Source organism: Phlebotomus papatasi, chromosome 1 (genome assembly GCF_024763615.1).
Source record: "Phlebotomus papatasi isolate M1 chromosome 1, Ppap_2.1, whole genome shotgun sequence".
Classification (NCBI taxonomy): Eukaryota; Metazoa; Arthropoda; class Insecta; order Diptera; family Psychodidae; genus Phlebotomus; species Phlebotomus papatasi.
In genome coordinates, this window is record NC_077222.1 from 106,439,402 (window position 1) to 106,459,492 (window position 20,091).

Genomic DNA, 20,091 nt, shown 5'->3' on the forward strand with positions numbered 1-20,091 from the left:
AGAATTTTGGAATTCTGAAGTTTCCGCAAATCTCAAAACCTTTCTCTTTCTCCTCCAAAACCATGTTGTTTTCGAAGTTCTCGAAAATGCGTCATGCAATTTATTTTTCTCATTTTTGCATATAATTTAGAGATTATCCGAGCGCAAATTTCGTCCTTATACGAAAATACCGTTGCATCACTCCTAATAACGAGTTTTCAAGGACAAAGGTTTAAAAAGCTATAGAGAACGCATTCCTCATCCGAATGATATCACTTTTGGGCTCGTTGGAAAGGTCTTGAAATTTCTAACAAGTCCGAAGAACCGGTAAAAAAATTATCAGAAAATCAATTTTATTACTTTTAACCCTCTAAGGACGATTGGAACACCGGTGTCCCATAAAGAAAATAATTTTTCCTGATTACCCAAAGTTATTTTTTCCTTATGTTTGTACTTCATTGCAAAGCAGAAAGTTGAACGAATCTAGGATATTTTTTTGCCAGTCTCCAGCTATTTACTATTATACTAAATATTTAAGCTTAAAAATGACGAATTTTTAAATTCTCAAATTCATAATTGATTTTATTTATTTTTTATACTTCCAATTTTTTTTAAGCAAAACCCTTTTGGGAATAAAAACTACATTACTCATACGTAATATTTTTCATTAGACTGAAAATTATTATTTGTTGTTATTGTCAGAAAAAATACTTAAATTTTCGGGCTATTTTTGTCCCTATCGCACGTAGAGGTAAAAAATGCACCGAATCAGACTCTGTGGAACTTTCCAAAGTTAGATGTAAAACGTTTCACAAATTTTGTTTATTGGTTTAATTTTTATTGTAGATTTTCGGTCCGTAAAAAGTTTCTCGTCGTTAAAATGTTAAACTATTTTGGGTGTTTGAGTAATTTATGAATCGGTTTAAATCGCTTTTGAACCAGTAAACGGTAAATCGTGCTAAAAAAAAATTATTTACAGCATCTAAGTCACAAGTTCAAGTACTTCGCAAAGCTTGAAACGCTTTGCCACCCCTTTATTGCTCTGATTTACCATCTTAATTTACTTTTGACTTAGGATCGTAACAAGGGCCTTTGCTATCAAGGCAAGTAATTTTGTTCAGTGCGCTATTGAAACTTCTCAAATTATTAAAAGTAGCAGTTATGGTTATGGTTATATGGGTAGGAGAACCCTTCTTGTTAGAACTCTTTGTGTTGATGAGATTTTTCACCTGTTATACCGGCTTCAGACCTGAGGCTTAGCCATATGGCTTAAATCCTCTAATTCCTTATCAAGCAAGATTTTTGAGGAAACTCTTGCTCTGGATTAGATATTAAAGGCAATTTATCCATTAGATTTTGAGAAATCTACAAAATTGTTTGTTATTTAGATTTTTGAGGCTTTCGGGAACTGAGCTATGCCTCTAGTCTGAAGCCTGTATTAGGGAAATAGAGCCTGGCTGGTGGATTCCCTTCTCTGTTCACGGGAAATTCATATTTCCCGCCTCTCGCTCCAAGCAAGACCTTTTATTGGTGGTATAGTTCTGTTGCCCGCCGTGTAGGGGATTGGCTGACAGAAGACATTGTCAGGCAGTCAATGACATGACCTGGTAGAGTTTGGGTAAGCCACAGAGCTGGGTCGATGCAATTGATCGCAATAAGCCTTGGTCTCCATAAAGGATTTTTCAAAGACCCGAATTCACTTGCAATCACCTTTAATTGTCTTGCAACTGAAAGGAAAACACCAAAGTTTCTATTGAAGACTTTTATTGATTTTCATAAATCCCTCGGTTTCAGGAAGGGAAGACCTCTAAGCACCCATGACCTAGATAGGCCACGTTACTAGCCAAGTGAAAATAAGAAGAATCTCTTATACGGGCTTCAGACTAGAGGTTTAGCCCAGTTCCCGTAGGTCTCAAAATCCTAAATAGCGAGCAATTTTATTGCTTTTTGAGAGCCTAATAGGTCATTTATCTTTAGTAATCCAATTCTAAGTAGGGTAAAGTGATATAATTTGGAATTAGTGTTACAAGTTGGACAATTCGGCGATACAAGTTGGAAATGGATTTTTTCTTGATAAATACAGTACAAAATTTGTTTTTAAGCACAAGGAACCAAATTATAAAACTAAAGCATTACAAATATGCAAATAAAAATGAAGTACTAAATTTATCAAGACAAAAAACCCTGTCCACATTGTACCATTGTCCAACTTGTACCACTTTACCCTATATTTTTTCCAAAAAATTGTAATTGATAATAAATTAGACCAATTAAGCCATATAGCTAAGCCTTAGGTCTGAAGCCGGTCAAATCAGGAAAGAGAATGAAGGCCAATTTTAACAAATTTGACGGGATGTCGAAAATGTTGATGTTCAGCAATAAATTTTGCATGACCTTCTGACAAGCAACAAAAGAACAACAAAATGTATTTCCATCTCTGTCGGACTATTTTTTCCAAGTAATTGAAGGACTAAAGTAACCAAAAATTCATTCCGGACAGCAATTTGAGTATCAGTTGCTCAGGAATAAATCATCTAAAATCACTTGATTTGCGTATGATGTATAATACCATGGTAAGGAATGGGTTAATTGAATTTAGAAACTTTTTGAAAATTGTAGGCTCTATTCAGAAATAGTGATTTTTTGGCATGATTATTTTGAATAGTAATGTTTTTGTTTACGGATATCTAAAAGCTCAACTAATATGATTTTGTTAAATTCTCATTATGCATTTTTTATTATGGTTATGATACATTCTAATATCTAATATATTCCTTGTAATTGTACTGCTTGTCTTTGTCAAAACTACAATTTTTGAGTAATAATTTCAATTATAATTATGACCGAAAAATGAATAATAAAAATGTTGAAATATTTAAGTGTGATAGATTTCTTCTAAATAAATGAAGTTGTTTAGTTTTTTTTTAAATAAACATTTAATTTATCTTCATCTTTTCAATACAGTATGGGAGAATTTATTAGTCGCTTAAAGACTTTTGCAAAAAAAAAGAACGATAAAAATCTAAAAGTCATGTCGTTCGACAGAAAAGAGTGACTATATTTAACTTTCCTGACTTTTCCGATCTCCCTTTCAAGTAGTTATCAAACAGCAAAGTCGTTAATTTTATTATTGTCGCACATTTCCATGAAGAAATTGTATTAAACAATAATTAACAGCTGTTGAATTTGCATAGATATATTTGCAGAAAAAATACGATTTTGAATACATGTTTCCCGTGAAGTTATATAATTTATTGATATTCAAAATATTTATTAAAAATTGTTGGAGCTTATCGGTTGTTATGTCATAGTGACATTTTATTTGACTTATTAAATTTTGCAAAAAATTCTATTGGATAATATGCAATTGTCGTATCTGAAATGTTGCCTAAGAATATTTTTCCTAGCTTCAAATATCGTTTTCCTTCTAATTCTTTTGAATACAATTTACGGACCAAGGGTAGTTCTCTGACTACTATCATGAAAAGAAAGTTTTAGGTAATTCACTTTTCAGTGTCTCTGAACTCTGAAAGTGAAAAAGAAAAAGAAAAACAAAAAGAATCTGCATAGTAAACATTGCTACTGTTGTTGCTAATCTTAAGAGCTTTCTCTGCCATAAAAGTTCCAAAATAGCACCAAAAAATTATTTATGATATCTGAAACATTCCACGCGAAAGATCAATTTGGGAAATCTCATTGAAATCAACCCTCTCATCCCAGGTGGTCATGCTGTGGTGTGCTTGAAGCTCGTGATCAGGAAGAGAACAAATGTTCCTGGCCTGTGAATGGCAATTCGCAAAAAGGCTTACTGATTAGATCTTTCTTGTGTGAGAGACAGAGAGAGGAGTATGTGAATTTCTTGTGCTCCCCCCATGGATTGCCTCCGCGACGGCAATTAATCATTCGCATGTACAAATTCCAAAGAATTAGCAGAGAATTCTGGGTGAAAAATTTTTCTTGGTTCTGTGTGCAAAAGTCCAATTCTCTGTACTCTATCGTCTTATGTTTTTTTTTTACTTTGTAATTTCTTGTGTATATCTTTTTCCTTGTCGTCATCCCAATGGCAGCACGATGTCTCTTGATCCCAACTCAATCACGCAATAAATCATTCATTTCTCAATGAATTTTTTTGTTGTGGATTTTGGGGGAGTTCCCCTGCTCTAATTTTCTGTGATTGCTCGATTTGGTGGAGACAGCAATGGTATTTGACAGTTTTGGAAGTTAACGGTTTGACAATTTTCTGAATTTGACAATTTGCAGAAAAACTGACATTTGCTGTCAGTGCAATGTCCTAGACACACTTACGACTTAAGCCAAGAGACAGCATAGTGGAAAATGATAGAAGTGTAGTTTAACACTTATTTCAGATATAATTACGCTAAGTCGTCTCTCGGCTAATACGGGCTTCAGACCTAAGGTTCAGCTATATGGCTTAACTACTCTATATTTTTTTATAAATCACGATTTTTTGGAAAAAATTAACTTAAGATTGGATTATTAAGGACAAATGATCTATTAGGCTCTCAAAAGGCAATAAAATTTCTCGGTATTTAAGATTTTGAGACATTCGGGAACTGGGCTAAACCTCTAGTCTGAAACCGGCCTAATCCTCAAATCTGTCAAGGCCCTTACGACTTAAGCCGACAGATGGCTTAGAGTAATTATAATCAAAATATAGATCAAATTACCTTTCCATCAGTTTCTGACTAAGCCGTCTCTCAGCTTAAGCCGAGAAACGGCTTAGTTAATGAGAAACTGATGGGAATTTAGTCTAATAATTATTTTGATTATAATTACATTAAGCTGTCTCTTGGCTTAAGTCGTAAATATGTCTAGAGCATAAGGTCTAGAGACTAAACAGTTAGTGATAGTGACTTGTGGTCTCAAGGAAACTTCTTCATAAGTTAGCCATGAGATAATTAACATAACCTTAATTTCCTTCATGTTTTAGTTCAGACGAATATGTATCGAGAAATTTTTTTTTTAATTTCCCTCTTAGCCAATTGTTTTCACGACACGATTTAGATAAGGAAAATTTCGTGAATCAAAATTCACGTCCTTTTCTTTTTCAGAAATTTTGCATATGTCCACTCTTGCACTTTTCTTCCGTTTCTTTTGAACGTCACAACAAATTCAATTTAGTTCACTTCAATTTTGAATGACAAAAAGTGGGATAGATACATATGTGTACATTTTTCTGAAAGAAAAGTATGTGAATTTTGATTCTATGAAATTTTATTTATTTTAAATCCGTTCCGCCAGAAGGAGTACTATGGGCTTTGGTACACCTTTTAAACCAAGAAAATTTCATGAAATTAAAATTCACATCACTTTCTTTCTCACGCGTTTTGCATTCTTTCGCGCTCAAAATTAGATTAAACTAAATTAAATTGGTCTGATCTTTAAATGAAGAAGAACAGTCCGTAAGAATAGGATAGACATATCTAAAACGTTAGAGAAAGAAAGATTTGTGAATTTCGATTACATGACATTTTCCTAATCTAAAAGATGTGACGGAGTCATAACTAACATTTTTTTGCTGATCAAATTTATTTTTAAATAGGAACGACACTACTTTTAGATCAGGAAAATTTTATGAAATTTAAGTTCTATTTCTCTCTCAAACGTTTTCCGTATGACTGTCTCCTTTTCTTGTACTCTTCTTATTCTTTTTAAGATCACAGCAAATTTAATTTAGTTCAATTCAGTTTTTGAGAAAAAAGAATTGGAAAGAAATGCACAAAACGTTTGAGAAAAAAATATAGGTGAATTTTGATTCCATGAAATTTTCCTGATCTAAAAGGTGTGCCAGAAGCATAATTCACTGAATTTATTTTCTTATGTCCCCGGCAAACCTTTTAGATCCTAAAAGGTGTACCGGAGCCATTACTAATCTTTTACAGCTTTTCAATTTAGTGAATTTTAATCAGTATTTGAATTTGAAAATTAAATTTGATTGTCATTATATGTATGTCAATTTAAATCTATTAAATTTTTCAAAATTAGCAGGATTTTACAGACATCAATTTTCCGCAAGACAATTCAATTCTGATTTGGCCCTAATAGAGCGATGCTAATTAATTTAGGCAACAGAGCAAATGACACAATTTAAATTGATTGCATTTTACTGAATTGAGTTGCATTGCTATGCATTTTTTCTGTTTTTTTTTATATGTAATCAAAATTCACATTCTAAATTCACTCTTTCTTTCGCACTCCAAATTCGATTGAGCTAAATTGAAGTTGGAGTAATGTATAAAAGAAGATGAAGAGTGCTAAAGAATGAGATAGAGATATTCAAAGCACGTGAGACAGAAAAGGACTCGAATCTCGACTTTATGAAATTTTTTTGATCTAAAAGGTGTGTCGGAGCCAGATCAGGAAAATTTCATAAAGTCAAAATACGGATCCCTTTCTTTCTCACACGTTTTGAATATGTATTTAATTCTCTCGCACTCTTCTTTTTCTCTTAAACATCACTCCAAATTCAATTTTGCTCAATCGAATTTGATATGCGAAAGCATGAGATAGCCATATTCAAAACATGTGAGAAAGAAACGGTTTCGAATTTCGATTTCATGAAATTTTCCTGATCTAAAAGGTGTGCCGGAGCCATTATACCTCCGGCACACCTTCTAGATCAGTAAAATTTCATGAAAACTAAATTCGCGTCCCTTTCTTAAAAGTTTTGCATATGTCTGTCCCACTCTTTGGGTCTAGATATTGGACTGAACTAAATTTAATTTGGTCTGATGTAAAAATATGAAGAAGAAGAGTGCAAAAGAGCAGGATAGACATATGCAAAATTTTTAAGAAAGAAAGGGATGTGCATTTGGATTTTATGAAATTTTCCTGATCTAAAACGTATGCCAGAGCCATTATTGCCTAGTTTTTACCAAAAATATTGGAAAAAATTGAGTTTTCAGAAAATATTTTGTGGATGATCGCAAAATGGAATGTATGTTGAAAAGATGTATAGATGCTGACGATAGGTTGAAGATTGACGCTGTAATCGAAATAAATGAGGGTAAATAATTTGAGATTATAAACGTAGCGCAAATTTGGACCACGGCCCAATAAACTTGAACAGTAAGAGCCAAAGGGCAGGGTGGAAAAAAAGAAAAGTATTTTTTTTTTTATTTATATAGTTTCCCTGTTTTCACTCTGACGATCTGACGAACACTAGAAAATTTCTGATTTCAAGTTATTTTTCAAAGTCAAAGATTACAAAGGCTCTAAAGTGTGCATTTCTCAATCGATTTGAACAAGTTTACCTTTGTTTGAAAGGTCTTCGAAACAGTGATAAGTGTAGGGAATTCTCAAAGTTGTGAGTTTGAATGCACTTGAAAGTTACAAATTCGAGCATTCTGCAAAGTCTAGGGCACTTTGAATGTCTTTTTGTTGTTGTTGCTGGAAATTTTATGGGATATTTTTTCGTCAAAAAAAAGAGAGAAAAGCAATTTTCTGGTGCTACTTTTGTCCAGTTGATGGACGGAGATTTTTTTGGGCTGGCGGGAAAGTAGCTAATGGGAGTTTTTCGGCCTCTGTGTATTTTGCAGGCGAGTGATTTTACAAATGTTGGCGATTGGCCACTTTTGGGTGGTGTCCCAGGAAATGGGGGAAATGGTGGTACAAGTGGTGCTGCTGGTGCTGCTGCTGCTACAGTTGCCAGTGACGTGAAAAAGTCTCCCAATGTAACAGCACAGACAGCACCTGTTGAATCCCCAATACCGCCACCACCAGCCAATAAAATCCCAGCTCCGGAGAGAGAACCGCCGGCGGTGGCGGCGTCATCGACAGCGGCGGCTATGCCAAAAGCTGAATCATCGTCTGTGCCACGTGCACAGCCGGATGATCATGCTCGGAACAATGGCACAAGTCACGAAGCCACCTTTTCCGAGGCGGCTCCGGGATCTGCAGGAGCAGGAGGTGCTCCTGGTGGAAGTGGCAGCAATAACAATCGCCGGGGATTCCGGCAGAAATGGGTACCGTTGGATATCGATGTGTCCAAGCCAACGCGTGCGGGGAAACGAGGTGGTGGAGGACGCGATGACTTCCACCATGGAGGAGCAGGAGGAGGAGGAGGAGGAGGCAATCGTGGGGGGGATTTCTATGGAGGACCTCCGCATGGGGGACGTCGTGGGGGACCTGAATATTCTGGCAGGAGCAATCGGAGGTTCAAGGGGGGCAACTCAGGACGCTCTTCAGCTGCCAGTGTGCATCACAATGGAGCTGGGCCGGCGCCCAGACGCGGCGGTGGACGGGCTTCGCGTACTGTCAGCACAGCCTCGCCCGTGGATCCGCATGTCATCATGCACGATCCCGAGCGCTTCAGGGAGTTTACGGTGGCCAAGCAGGGTGCCGACTTGGCGGCTGCCTACATGTTGCCTTTCATGGGTACCTACTACTTCAACGGGGTCCCAGCATATCCGACCATGGATCAGCCTAGTCTTAAGGAGTGCATCAAGAGACAAATGTAAGTACTTTACCTGCTTTCAATTCCAGATTTTTCTACATTTTTTCCATTATTACTTGACTAAAAGACCTTAAAAGTGAAATGAGGATAAAAGAATAATTTGAATTTCAAAGTGAATATTTTTTTTAAAAATAATTTCGACTTGAATTTGATAGGAAAAATCGACTAAAAGTTACTCGAATTGATCTAAAATGAACTTATTTTAAATATTATTAACTAATTTTTAGAGTTATGGTGCTATTCCAATGAAAAATTAAAAAAAGGAAATCTTTCTCCTAAACATTTTTTAGTACACGAATGGTCTCGTTTGCTTCTGTATTATTGGCTTTTCTCTGTATTGGTTCCTGTCTTGACTGTTTCATGGCTTTGGAACACGACGAGGATTGAGAGGAAAATAGTCATAACAGGAACCAACACAAAGAAAAGTCGATAATGCAGAAGCACTTGAGAACAGTCATGTACTAAAAAGTATTCAGAAGGAAGATTTTATGTTTCATAGAACGACTGTTCTCAAGTGCTTCTGCTTTATCGTCTTTTCTTTTTCTTGGTTCCTGCCCGGACTATTTGGCATTTTTAGAACACGACAAGAACTGAGAAAAAACAGACGAGACAAGAACCAACACAAAAAAAATCTATCATGCAGTAGCACAAGTGAACCAGCTATGTACTAAAAAAATGTTCAGGACAAATATTTCTCCTTTATTCTCTTCATTGCAAAAGGGAAAATGGTTCCTCTGAATATATTTTTTTAGTACATGATTGTTCTCATGTGCTTCTGCGTTATCGAATTTTTTTTGTATTAGTTCCTATCATGACTGTTTGGTGGTTTAAGAACACAGCAAGAACTGGGGAACATCAGTCAAGATAGGAACCAACACAAAGAAGAGTAGATAATTCAGAAGCACTTGAGAACTGTCATGTACTAAAAAATATTCAGAAGAAAGATTTTCTATGTTTTATAAAAGAACTGTTCTCAAGTGTTTTGCGTTATCGGCTTTTCTTTATGTTGGTTCCTGTTCGGACTATATGGCGGTTTTAGAACACAGCGAGAACTGAGGAAAAACAGACGAGACAGGAATCAACACAAAAAAAACAATCATGCAGTAACACAATTGAATCAGCCATGTACTAAATAAAATATTCAGGGCAGCGATTTCTCCCTTTCCTTTTCATTGCTATTTCAAAGGGAAAATGATTCTTCTAAATATTTTTTTAGTACATGACTGTTCTCTTGTGCTTTTGCGTTATCGACTTTTTTGTATTGGTTCTTATCACGACTGTTTGGTGGTTATAGAACATAGCAAGAAATGGAGAACATCAGTCAAGATAGGAACCAACACAAAGAAGAGTAGATAATTCAGAAGTACTTGAGAACAGTTATGTATTAAAAAATGTTCAGAAGAAAGATTTTCTATGTTTTATAAAACAAATGTTCTCAAGTGTTTTACGGTATCGTCTTTTTTATTTGTTGGTTCCTGTCGTGACTATTTGAAGGTTTTAGAACACAGCAAGGACTGGGGAAAATAGTCAAAACAGGAACAAACACAAAGAAGAGTCGATCATGCTGTAGCACAAGTGAACCAGACATCTACTAAAAAATGTTCAGGACGATTTCTCCTTTTCCTTTTCATTTGCAATTCCAAAGGGAAAATGGTTCTTCTGAATATTTTTTTTAGTACATGACTCTCCTCATGTGCTACTGCGTTATCGACTTTTTTTGTATTGGTTCCTGTTACGACTGTTTGGTAGTTTTGGGACATAACAAGAACTGTGTAATCGTTAATGCAGAAGTACTTCAGAACAGTAAAATGCTGAAAAAATACGTTCATTTTTCATTGGAATAACATAATTACTCTTTTTGTCTTCAAATTTACAAGAAGAGTTCAAAATATTTTTTTACTAAATGTTTTTTTCTAGACAAAGCAAAAAATTGATAAATTAATCGAATTTTATAAATTACTTTTTTTTACTCAATTTTTGGACTATATTTTCCATCGAAAAATTGAATTTATTTAATTAAAGTATTTATAATTAATTTATAGAGTAATTAGTCCTGAAATTTTGACTAACTCCCTGGTAATTATTATTGATAGATTAAACAATATTTGACCATTTACGATAGAAATTCAAGTTATTCAACTTACACATCAAGCTCCACACAAAACTAATTTTTAGGCCACGCTTACTTCAGAAGCTTCAGAAGATATGACTAATTAAATTTTAGAGTTTACTTTAGAATTGAAAGCTTGCGTCACGAAAGCAAAAACCTCACTATCATAATTTTATTTGTGGGCTCTTTTGATGGCCTTCAGTAGCAAAAATACAATAAACCACGCCTCCTGTATAGAGTGTTTCAAGTTTTTTTTTCTTTTCGATTCCCTGACCTCTCAAAATGTTCAATATAATAAGACAGATATCATAGACATGAAATTTATTCAAAACGGTCTAGCGAGGTTCTGCATCGGCCCTGAAGATGGCGGGGTCGTCGATGGCCCTAGAGGCCAAACGGTTAATGATAGAGATTTAGGACCTTCGGGGGACCCCCCCATAAGTCGACCCAAGGATCATTAAAATGCCTCTAATTTTCCCCCCACCCCTCCCCTACCCCTCCAAAATTACTTTTCGGTTTGATCCGAAACGTGTTGTTCGACTTTTTTTCATTTTCGGACATGCTTTACCTGAAATTCAGTTATATTACTCCTAAAATATTTTGTACAATGTTTTGAGTGTTTTATAAATTGGGTCAAATTGGTTGCGAGCCTGTAATCAGGCAAAAGTACTTTTGCCTGATGCAAAAGTACTTTTGCCGTATACCATCGAAGTCATGAGTTTGATCATTTCGCAAAGCCTGGGACACTTTGTAGTCTTTTTTTCTAAAAGAGGTTTATACAAAAATATTTATATTAAATTTTTTTTCACAATTTTTGCACTCAAAAACTTATATATTTTTTCCATTGACCCTGTTTTCACATTTACACAAATTCCATAATTGTTTTCCTTTGAAACCTGTGCTCCACAATTTTTTTGTCACCAACAGAATAACTTTCCCGTAAATTTTTCACGATGCTTTTTTTAGTTTTTTTTTATAATTCTTTTAATTTTCTTTTTTTATTTTTTATACGCTGTCTTAAATGGTGGGTAAAACACGTACAGCGCGAACACAAAACGCTCTCTAAGATCGTGTGCAAAATACGCACTGCGCTAGCAAAAAACATCAATGAGAAAAATAGAGGGTGCGATTAACATTTTTCCTCAGAAATTTAACAGTTTTTAGGTGTAAAAATATATCAACAGTTTTTAATGTTAATTTTACACCTTATTAAGGGTAAAATTAACATGAAACAGGGTATCTTTAACCCCTAATGCACCTAAAAAGGGTGATATTTACACCGATTTTGGATCAATAATGCAGGGTAAAATTAACATTTTCGGAATGTTATTTTAACTTTTTCGGATTTCTCTTAATTAATCGTGTCGAGGCATAAAATTCACACATGTCGTGTGTTTTTTTTCGACACTCAATTTTAGCCTCGTGGTGGAAGGATTAGTCAGTCCCCGGGGACTGTCCAAGAGCACCGATTTAGTTCCGAAGAAACCCTAAATACGCGTGGAGGTTCCTTCCTTGCTCCCATTTTTCTCAGTGATCCCTATAATCGCTTGCAAAACACGCACAGCGCAAGCTAAAAATGCTCTCTAAAATCGTGTGTAAAACACGTACAGCGCTAGCACAAAACGGTCACTAAGGTCATGTGACAAACACGCTCAAGCACAGGACGGTCTCTAAGTTCGTATTGTGGGGGCAATGCGGATTAACAATTTATTTAAATGGGGAATGGACCGGCTTGTGAACAAATAAGCTGGCGTAGGCCCCAGACTGTCTGCGAATTCCTAAACACGTCTGCACTGCACGACGGTCCGTCCGTCAAGAAAAGAGAGAGAATTATCCCTTTCTCTACTTGCATGCCTATTCTTTACTAATAGTCCTACAAGATACTCGCTTGACAGTCGTCTTCACCACCCTCAGAGGTTCTGGTCCTGGGCAGGAGACTATTGTCTCGAAAAGAGTGGGAATTTTGCCAAAGCAGAGCCTTTGTTGCTTATGGCGGGTTTTATTGCTTCTACAGTATGTAAAACACGCACCGCTCAAGCATAAATTACCTATAGCGCAAGCACAAAACGGTCTCTAAGATTGTGTTTAAAACACGCACAGCGCCAGCATAAAACGCTTTCCAAACCCATGTTTAAAACACGCACAACTCAATCTCAGCATTAAAATGTTGTAACAATAAGTTTCCGTGACCGGTTTTTCTAAGCTGCCATATATTCCAATCTCTCGCCGGTTTTTTTCGGTTTATCTTTACGTCAGTTCTGTTGAATAATTATACAGGGGGCGTGGCCTATTTTTCAATAGACAAGATCTTTGCTAAATTAAAAGTGATGGCATTTTTTTCTAAGTCGCGAAACTTGTGCAAATAATTAAAATAATTCTTTAGAGTTGATGAAACTCTAATTGGTCATAAAACAAAACTTTGAAGGCGTGGCCTAAAGTTATTTCCCGTTCAAATTTTTATACTGTTTTTTTTTGCATTCCGTGTATTGACCGTCAACAGAGAGTACTACTTCAGTGAGGAGAATCTACTGCGTGATTTCTTTTTGCGTCGCAAGATGGATCCTGAGGGATTTATACCAGTGACCCTCATAGCATCGTTCAATCGTGTTCAGGCCCTCAATGCTGACACTGCCCTCATCATTGAGGCCATTCGTGAGTCAGATAAATTAGAAATTGTCAATGATTTCAAATTGAGAACTAAGTCAGATCCGGCCAAATGGCCAATTATATCGACAATTGATACCCTTGGACCTCAAGTTGTTGCACCCAATTCCACTGCTGTACCTTCTCCTGCACCATCAGCAGCTGTTGCTGCTGCTGCTGTTGCTCCAGTGGCACCAATTGCAGTGCCGGCTGTTGAAGCAACACCAGCTACTGGTGCACCTCAGTTGGTGGCGACACCACTCAGTAAAATACCACCTCCACCAGTGCCCAGGAATTTTCGTACGAGATCTGGGGCAGTGGAGGGGGCGGGAGGAGGAGCAGGGGGAGGAGGAGGAGTAGGGAGGAAGATTGTGGAGGAGAATGGGATTGCAGTTAAGGAAGACTTGAATCCCGATGTGCCAGAATTTGTGCCTCCGGGCAAGCTCAAGGGAGAACGACGTGATCAGGTGCCAAAGGGAACAGGAGGAGCCGGAGGAGGAGGAGGAGGAGCAGGAGGAAGGGAGGATGCTGAGGTGGCTAGTGTGATGACTGACAATAAATTTAGGAGAAGTGGCGGTGGTGGGGATGAGGTAGGAGAGGGAGAAGAGAGTGATTCGGATTTATGGCGTGAAGTTAAACGAAGATCGAAGCACAATAACAGCAAGGAGACAACACCAAAGCCAACTGGAGCCAATGGACCAGGAAGTGCGGGGTCTGCTGCAAAAGGAGGAAGTGGAAGTGGAAATGGAAGACCTCCAGTGGCTGAAAAGGAAGAATTGGATTTTCAATTTGACGAAGAATTGGATATTCCAACGTCCGGGAGGATCAATCATTTCACAGAAAATTGGTCAGATGACGAATCGGAGGATTATGAATTGCCAGACAGGGATATCAATAAGATTTTGATTGTGACTCAAGTGACGAGTCATCGGACACCCAAGCATGAGGGATACGATAGGACGGGTGATTGGACGACAAGGACAAAGATTGCACAGGATCTGGAACAGGTGATTAATGATGGATTGATAAATTACGAAGAGGATCTTTGGATGACAAATCGACGTCCAATGTCAAATAGCTACAAGACAGTCAATGTGATTACCCAGGAGGATTTTGAGAGATTTGTACCGCGTACTGCCAAAAAGATTAACCCGGATGTTCCTCCGCCGCCACCGCCTACATTTTCAGAAGTGGGATTGGCTGCAGCAGTCGAAGCTGGCCATGAGGCTGACGATGGCACCTTCGAGGCCAACAATACAAGTGCCCACAGGAAAGCACGTTTCTATGCTGTGAACAAGGATGAATTGGTGGATCCGAGGACACCAAGGAAGCGCAAGACGCGACATTCGACCAATCCACCGGTTGAGAGTCATGTCGGTTGGGTGATGGATGTCGTTGAACATCGGCCACGGACATCGAGTATGGGCAGTTCGACGGGTACAAGTCCAACGGCATCCAGTTATGGATCTTCAGTGCCACAGAGTTTGCCAGTTTTTCAACATCCCTCCCATGCATTGCTCAAGGAAAACAATTTCACGCAGCAGGCCTACTACAAATATCACCATCGATGCCTAAAGGATCGCAAGAGAATGGGTCCGGGACAGTCACAGGAAATGAATACCCTCTTCCGTTTCTGGTCATTCTTCCTGCGTGAGAACTTCAACAAGAGCATGTACGATGAATTCAGGCAATTGGCCATGGAAGATGCTGAATCTGGATTTCGCTATGGACTCGAGTGTCTCTTCCGTTTCTACTCGTATGGACTGGAGAAGAAGTTCAGGCCGCATCTCTATGAAGACTTCCAAGTGGAGACCATTAGAGATTATGAAAAAGGTCAGTGGAAAGCTTTCCTTTCTCTATTTGTTTTTCCTTTCAGCAGGGATATTTTTTGGGTTAGTCCAGGGACATGTCATTACTTAATTTTTTTGTACTAAATGAAATACGTTTCTTTCAAACTAAAAAAAAACGAGATTCAAAACTATGAAGTTCTAGATGATAAAAAATCTCATTATAATATATTTAATTTGATTTCTATCGAAATTCAAGAGTACTAAATTCGATTTACAAGAATTTAGTACTAAACCAAAAATAAATCAGAAGTCAATTTTCAAAATAAGGAAAAAATCAGAAGCGAAAATACGAAAAACAGCAACTAGTTTAAAAATTAGTGGCAAGAATTGTTTTTAGTACAAACATGTACTAAATCATTTAATTGATTTTGTCACTGAACATTTTCCCAAATATTTAGTATTCTCGCAAAAAGAAATATTGTAGCGAACTAGGGGTTTTTTCGCGCCGCTAGACGCGACCACCGACCAAATAAATATGACACAAATTCAAACAAGATTCAAAACTGACTATGAAGTTCCACATGATAAAAAATCACATTATATATTTAAATTGAGTTCTATCGAAATCAAAAAGTACTAAATTCAAAATAACAAGAATTTAGTACTAAACCAAAAAAAACCAGAAGTCAATTTTCAAAATAGGGAAAAACTCAGAAATGTACATACGAAAACAGCAACTAGTTTAAAAATTAGAGGCAAAAATTGTTTTTAGTACAAACATGTACTAAATCATTTCTTTGATTTTGTCACTGAACATTTTCCGGAATATTTGGTATTTTCGCAACAAAAAAATATTGTAGCGAGCTAGGGGGGTTTTCTCGCGCCGCTAGTCGCGACCACCGACCAAATAAATATAACACAGATTTGAGTTACTTTGACACTCTCAAAAGGGGTTCAGCCTTCAAAAGGAGTTCTCTTTCAGCCAACTCATGCGGCATACACTATCACTTCTTTTAATTTTCTTCTAACACGCGTAAAGGCTTGAAAATACTTTTTGAGTCACGCTTATTGCCTTCGAATGATAAATCTTATCATCTTCATCCAATAACTGTTTTAGATCGGCGCTCTCAATTGTTTTTGGTCTTTTTGCCCATTGCGTCGAGATCGACACTTCTGAAACATTCAGAATTTTTGTTTCTTCCTCAAAGAATTCTTTGAAAATTCCATATATTTTCAAGTGAATTCAAACATTGAAAAATTTGAAATATTTGAAATGTTCAAATGGTTCAAATTTAAACTTTTCTGAATGAACCCAGAAAATGCCAGTATTTTTTGACACTTTTTGTGGTTAAAAGTTACCTGAATAGAATTAGTGAATTAAAGTGCTTTTTATTCTTTTCCATATAATTTTAGAAAATTTTGTATTTTATTAAAATATAAATAAAATTGTTTTTTTAGTACATCACAAAGTTTTAGAAAAAATTTCAAGGGAATCTGCCATTTTTTCTGTTTTGAATCTTTGAATATGTTTTATAACCTAAATCATTCTGATCTAGGTCTTCATTTACATTTTTTTTAGTACTTCATGGAGGGTGTCCGTTACCATTCTTCTAAAACTCAAACTTTTTTTCCGCATTGGGAAAATTTCTACTATTTTTCTAACAAGAAAAGTATTAGGATATTCATATTTTTCAGCTGAGATTTTTTAGAACTCAGATTGCATAAATTATTTATGTTTGTTTATAATCCTTTAGTAAAATAATAATTCATTGACGTGTAAATTGATTAAAAAAACACAACTTTATGCCTCATCCCTGTCCATTCTGTCAATTGCTTTATTGTATAATGGTGTCTACACACTAGAAGCACTTTTCGTCAAAAAATGCCTTTTTTAAATAATTCTGACATTTTTGCCTATAATGATAGGGGAAATTTGCTTTAAAAATGAATTTTTTAAAGAAATTTCTACTAGTGTGCAGAGGCCATAAGAGATTAGGGGAGAAATAATATCACATGCTGTAAATAATTTTCTTTCATATATTTCAATCTTATTTTTAGTACATGTGTGTACTAAAAATTTCTTTTCAAGTATCCAATAAATAAAGTTTGACAAATAAATGTCTGGCAGGTTTTGTTTTAAATTCTTTAGGATTTTTTAATCTAATCAATTTATTTTAGTTTATTTCAATATTAACTAACCCAATCAATAGCTTGAAAATCGTTCTTATTTGGATGACAATCAGAAAAAAGTGAATTGCTTTTCTCTGCAATATCGTTAAAATAAGTTTTGAAGATTCATTCAGCAATAATATCCAATTTTTTACTAGAAAGAACATGATTTTTATGGCATTTTAGTACATAACTGTACTAAAAAAGCATCACCTGCATGCTTTTTGTTATTAAAAGCTCTTATAGTTTTTTAATGCTATTTATAATATAATATTTCCATAAAAACTTATTTAATTCGATGTTATCGTATTTTATAATTTTTGATTTATTTGGAAAAGTCGTTTTTAGAACAGATCTGTCATTTGACAAGAAATATTATTAAGAAATAGTTAAGCGAAATATAAAAAGATATTAATTCATCAATCTCTAAATGACATGCCCCTTGACAAAATTGCATTTATTATTCAATTTATATTCAATAGAATTCCATCCAATTTATCAATTATATTTCCGCAGAAACATTTCAATCTTGTTAAATAACTCAAAACAACATAGAATCGTAAATTTTCTCAGCAGAATTTTTCATATTTCGTCATTCGCGTGCGAATTTTATGTGGCGAGTCTGAATTATTATCGTTTTCATTAGGAACTTATGACTTGTTTTCAATAAACAGTCGTAGAATAGCGTAAAGAATATAATCAACTCGACATAAATTTTCATATTTTTTCTTTCATCCAATTTCCGAATGAACCCCTTTGCTGCTCATTGGTGAAAGCAAGAGAGAGAGAGTTTGTGTGGAGAAAAAAAGCAGAGGAATAGAGTGATATTATTACAGTGTTGTCATACTACCGTAAAATGTTCATAAAATCAATTAAGTGAGGAAATTGTATTTGCCACAAAATGTTGTTTGATGGAATGAAGAGGAAGGGAGGGAGGGAATCAGTATGAATAATGGAATTAATATGCAAGGGAATGAAGGGAAATATATTTTTTTAAATAAATTTTCCAGGGCAATTATATGGATTGGAAAAATTCTGGGCATTCATCAAGTACTACAAGAACTCGAAGAAATTGACCGTTGATCCGGTTCTCAGTGAATTCTTGTCCAAATTCAAGACAATCGAGGATTTCCGTGTGGTTGAACCTCAGCTGGATGAGATGTTGCAGGGTGTTGGAACCCTGAGAACATCTCCGGACAAAAGGCGTCACCGAAGTGTGTCGGAGAGTGAAGGTGCTACAACGTCAGCTGGAGAACGCGAGCAAGAAGTTAGGCCGATTGTTGGGTCTCTTGGAAATCGAAATATTCAGCAAAATCGTGATAGAAGGTAAGAATTCCACTATTCAAATTTATTTTCAGGCCAGAGGCATGTTTAGCGGATCATTGTGCTATTTAAATTAAAAAAAAATCTCTCCTCAAATTTTTTTTAGCACAAGACTGTTCTAAAGTGCTTTTGCGTTATCGACTTTTCTTTGAGTTGGTTTCTGTCTATTGTTTTCTACAGTCCTCGCCGTGTTCTAAAACAAAAAGAGAAAAGTCGATAATGCAGCAGCACATCAGAACATTCCTGTACTAAAAAAAATATTTTGGAGAAACATTTTCCTTTTGGAATAGCAATGAAAAAGGAAAAGGAGAAATCGTTGACTTGAATATTTTTTTAGTACCTGGCCGGTTCTCTTTTACTTCTGTATTATCAACTCTTCTTTGGATTGGTTCTTGTTACGACTATTTTCCCCAGTTTCACCGTGTTTTAAAACCACCAAACAGTCGTGACAGGAACCAATACAAAAAAAAAGTCGATAACGCTGAAGCACATGAGAACAGTCCTGTACTAAAAACAATATTCAGGAGAAACTTTTTCCCTGTGGAATAGCAATCAAAAGGGGAAAGGAGAAATCGTTGTTCTGAAATTTTTTTTAGTACTTGGCTGGTTCTCTTTTGCTTCTGCATTATCTGGAAAAAAACTGAACAACGACGTTTACTGTTCTCGCCCCAGTATTTAATCACTCCATAATCACTGAGTAACTCTTTTGCCAGCTTTTTAGTGTGATATTTGATAAATTTTCCCCAACTTTTTCGAAAATTTAGTATGAAAATTCGAAATTGAATTTGAATTCTTCGAACTTCAACGACTTTTTCTGCAAATAGAGTTCCATTTACCTTTTATCCAAGACACTATTGGAGAATCAAAATGTACTTGTGATTGGGCTCTTATGTCATAAGTTTGGTTTGTGTCTCGGCTAAACTTTTTTTTTCGTGGAATTTGTGTTTCAATGCAGAATTGGAGGAAGCAATCAACGCACAAGAGCAGGTTCTTTTGGTTCAACTATGCGCTCGTACAAGCGAAATCAGCCACAGCAATTGACAAAGTCCCAGCAGAGTCACTGTTATGCATCAACGGACGGACCCTCAAATCGTGATCCATCAATCCCAAGTACATCAGCTGCCACTGATGCCAGTGCATCGACTTCAGTGACCAAAGGTGCCGAAGGAGGCAACAAGATTCAGGCGAAAAAGTCCAAAATTGATGCTCCGACGAGTAGCAAGAAGTGAGTCAGACATTTTCTTTTTCCTCTAATACTTACATTATATTTTTCAATTTACAAATGATGACCCCCTCCCCCTCGAGAATTTGAGTTGGAAAAGTGCCAAATGGGACTTTTCGCTATGCGTCTCTCTTCGATGATAAAGAAAGAAATAAAATAAAACAAGGTGTTACAATGTCTCAATGTTGAATGAGAAGCGGGGAAAGCACAAGAAAAAAATAACAAAGATTTCGTGTATTACGTGCGCGTGTGTCGAGAACTAAAGGCATTTGAAAAGATTTTGAGGGAAAAAAGAAAAATCACTTGAAGGAAAGAGACGGGGAGAGAGAGAACAGTCCGTGGGGTAAATGGGGATCTTCCCTGCGCTAAGTGGAGACAC

General features: G+C 36.1%; 1 protein-coding gene across 1 annotated transcript in view; it reads left to right on the forward strand.

Annotated features, from left to right (window-relative positions):
* Positions 1 to 19,889, forward strand: part of LOC129799082 (la-related protein 1) — a 34,111-nt gene extending 14,222 nt beyond the window's left edge. The window contains exons 5-8 of the mRNA XM_055842706.1: positions 7,539 to 8,455; positions 13,066 to 15,041; positions 18,178 to 18,493; positions 19,446 to 19,889. Of these exons, the coding sequence (XP_055698681.1) occupies positions 7,539 to 8,455; positions 13,066 to 15,041; positions 18,178 to 18,493; positions 19,446 to 19,719 (3,483 nt within the window). The 3' untranslated portion in view covers positions 19,720 to 19,889. The remainder of the gene's footprint in view (positions 1 to 7,538; positions 8,456 to 13,065; positions 15,042 to 18,177; positions 18,494 to 19,445) is intronic.
* The last annotated feature ends 202 nt before the right edge of the window (positions 19,890 to 20,091 follow it).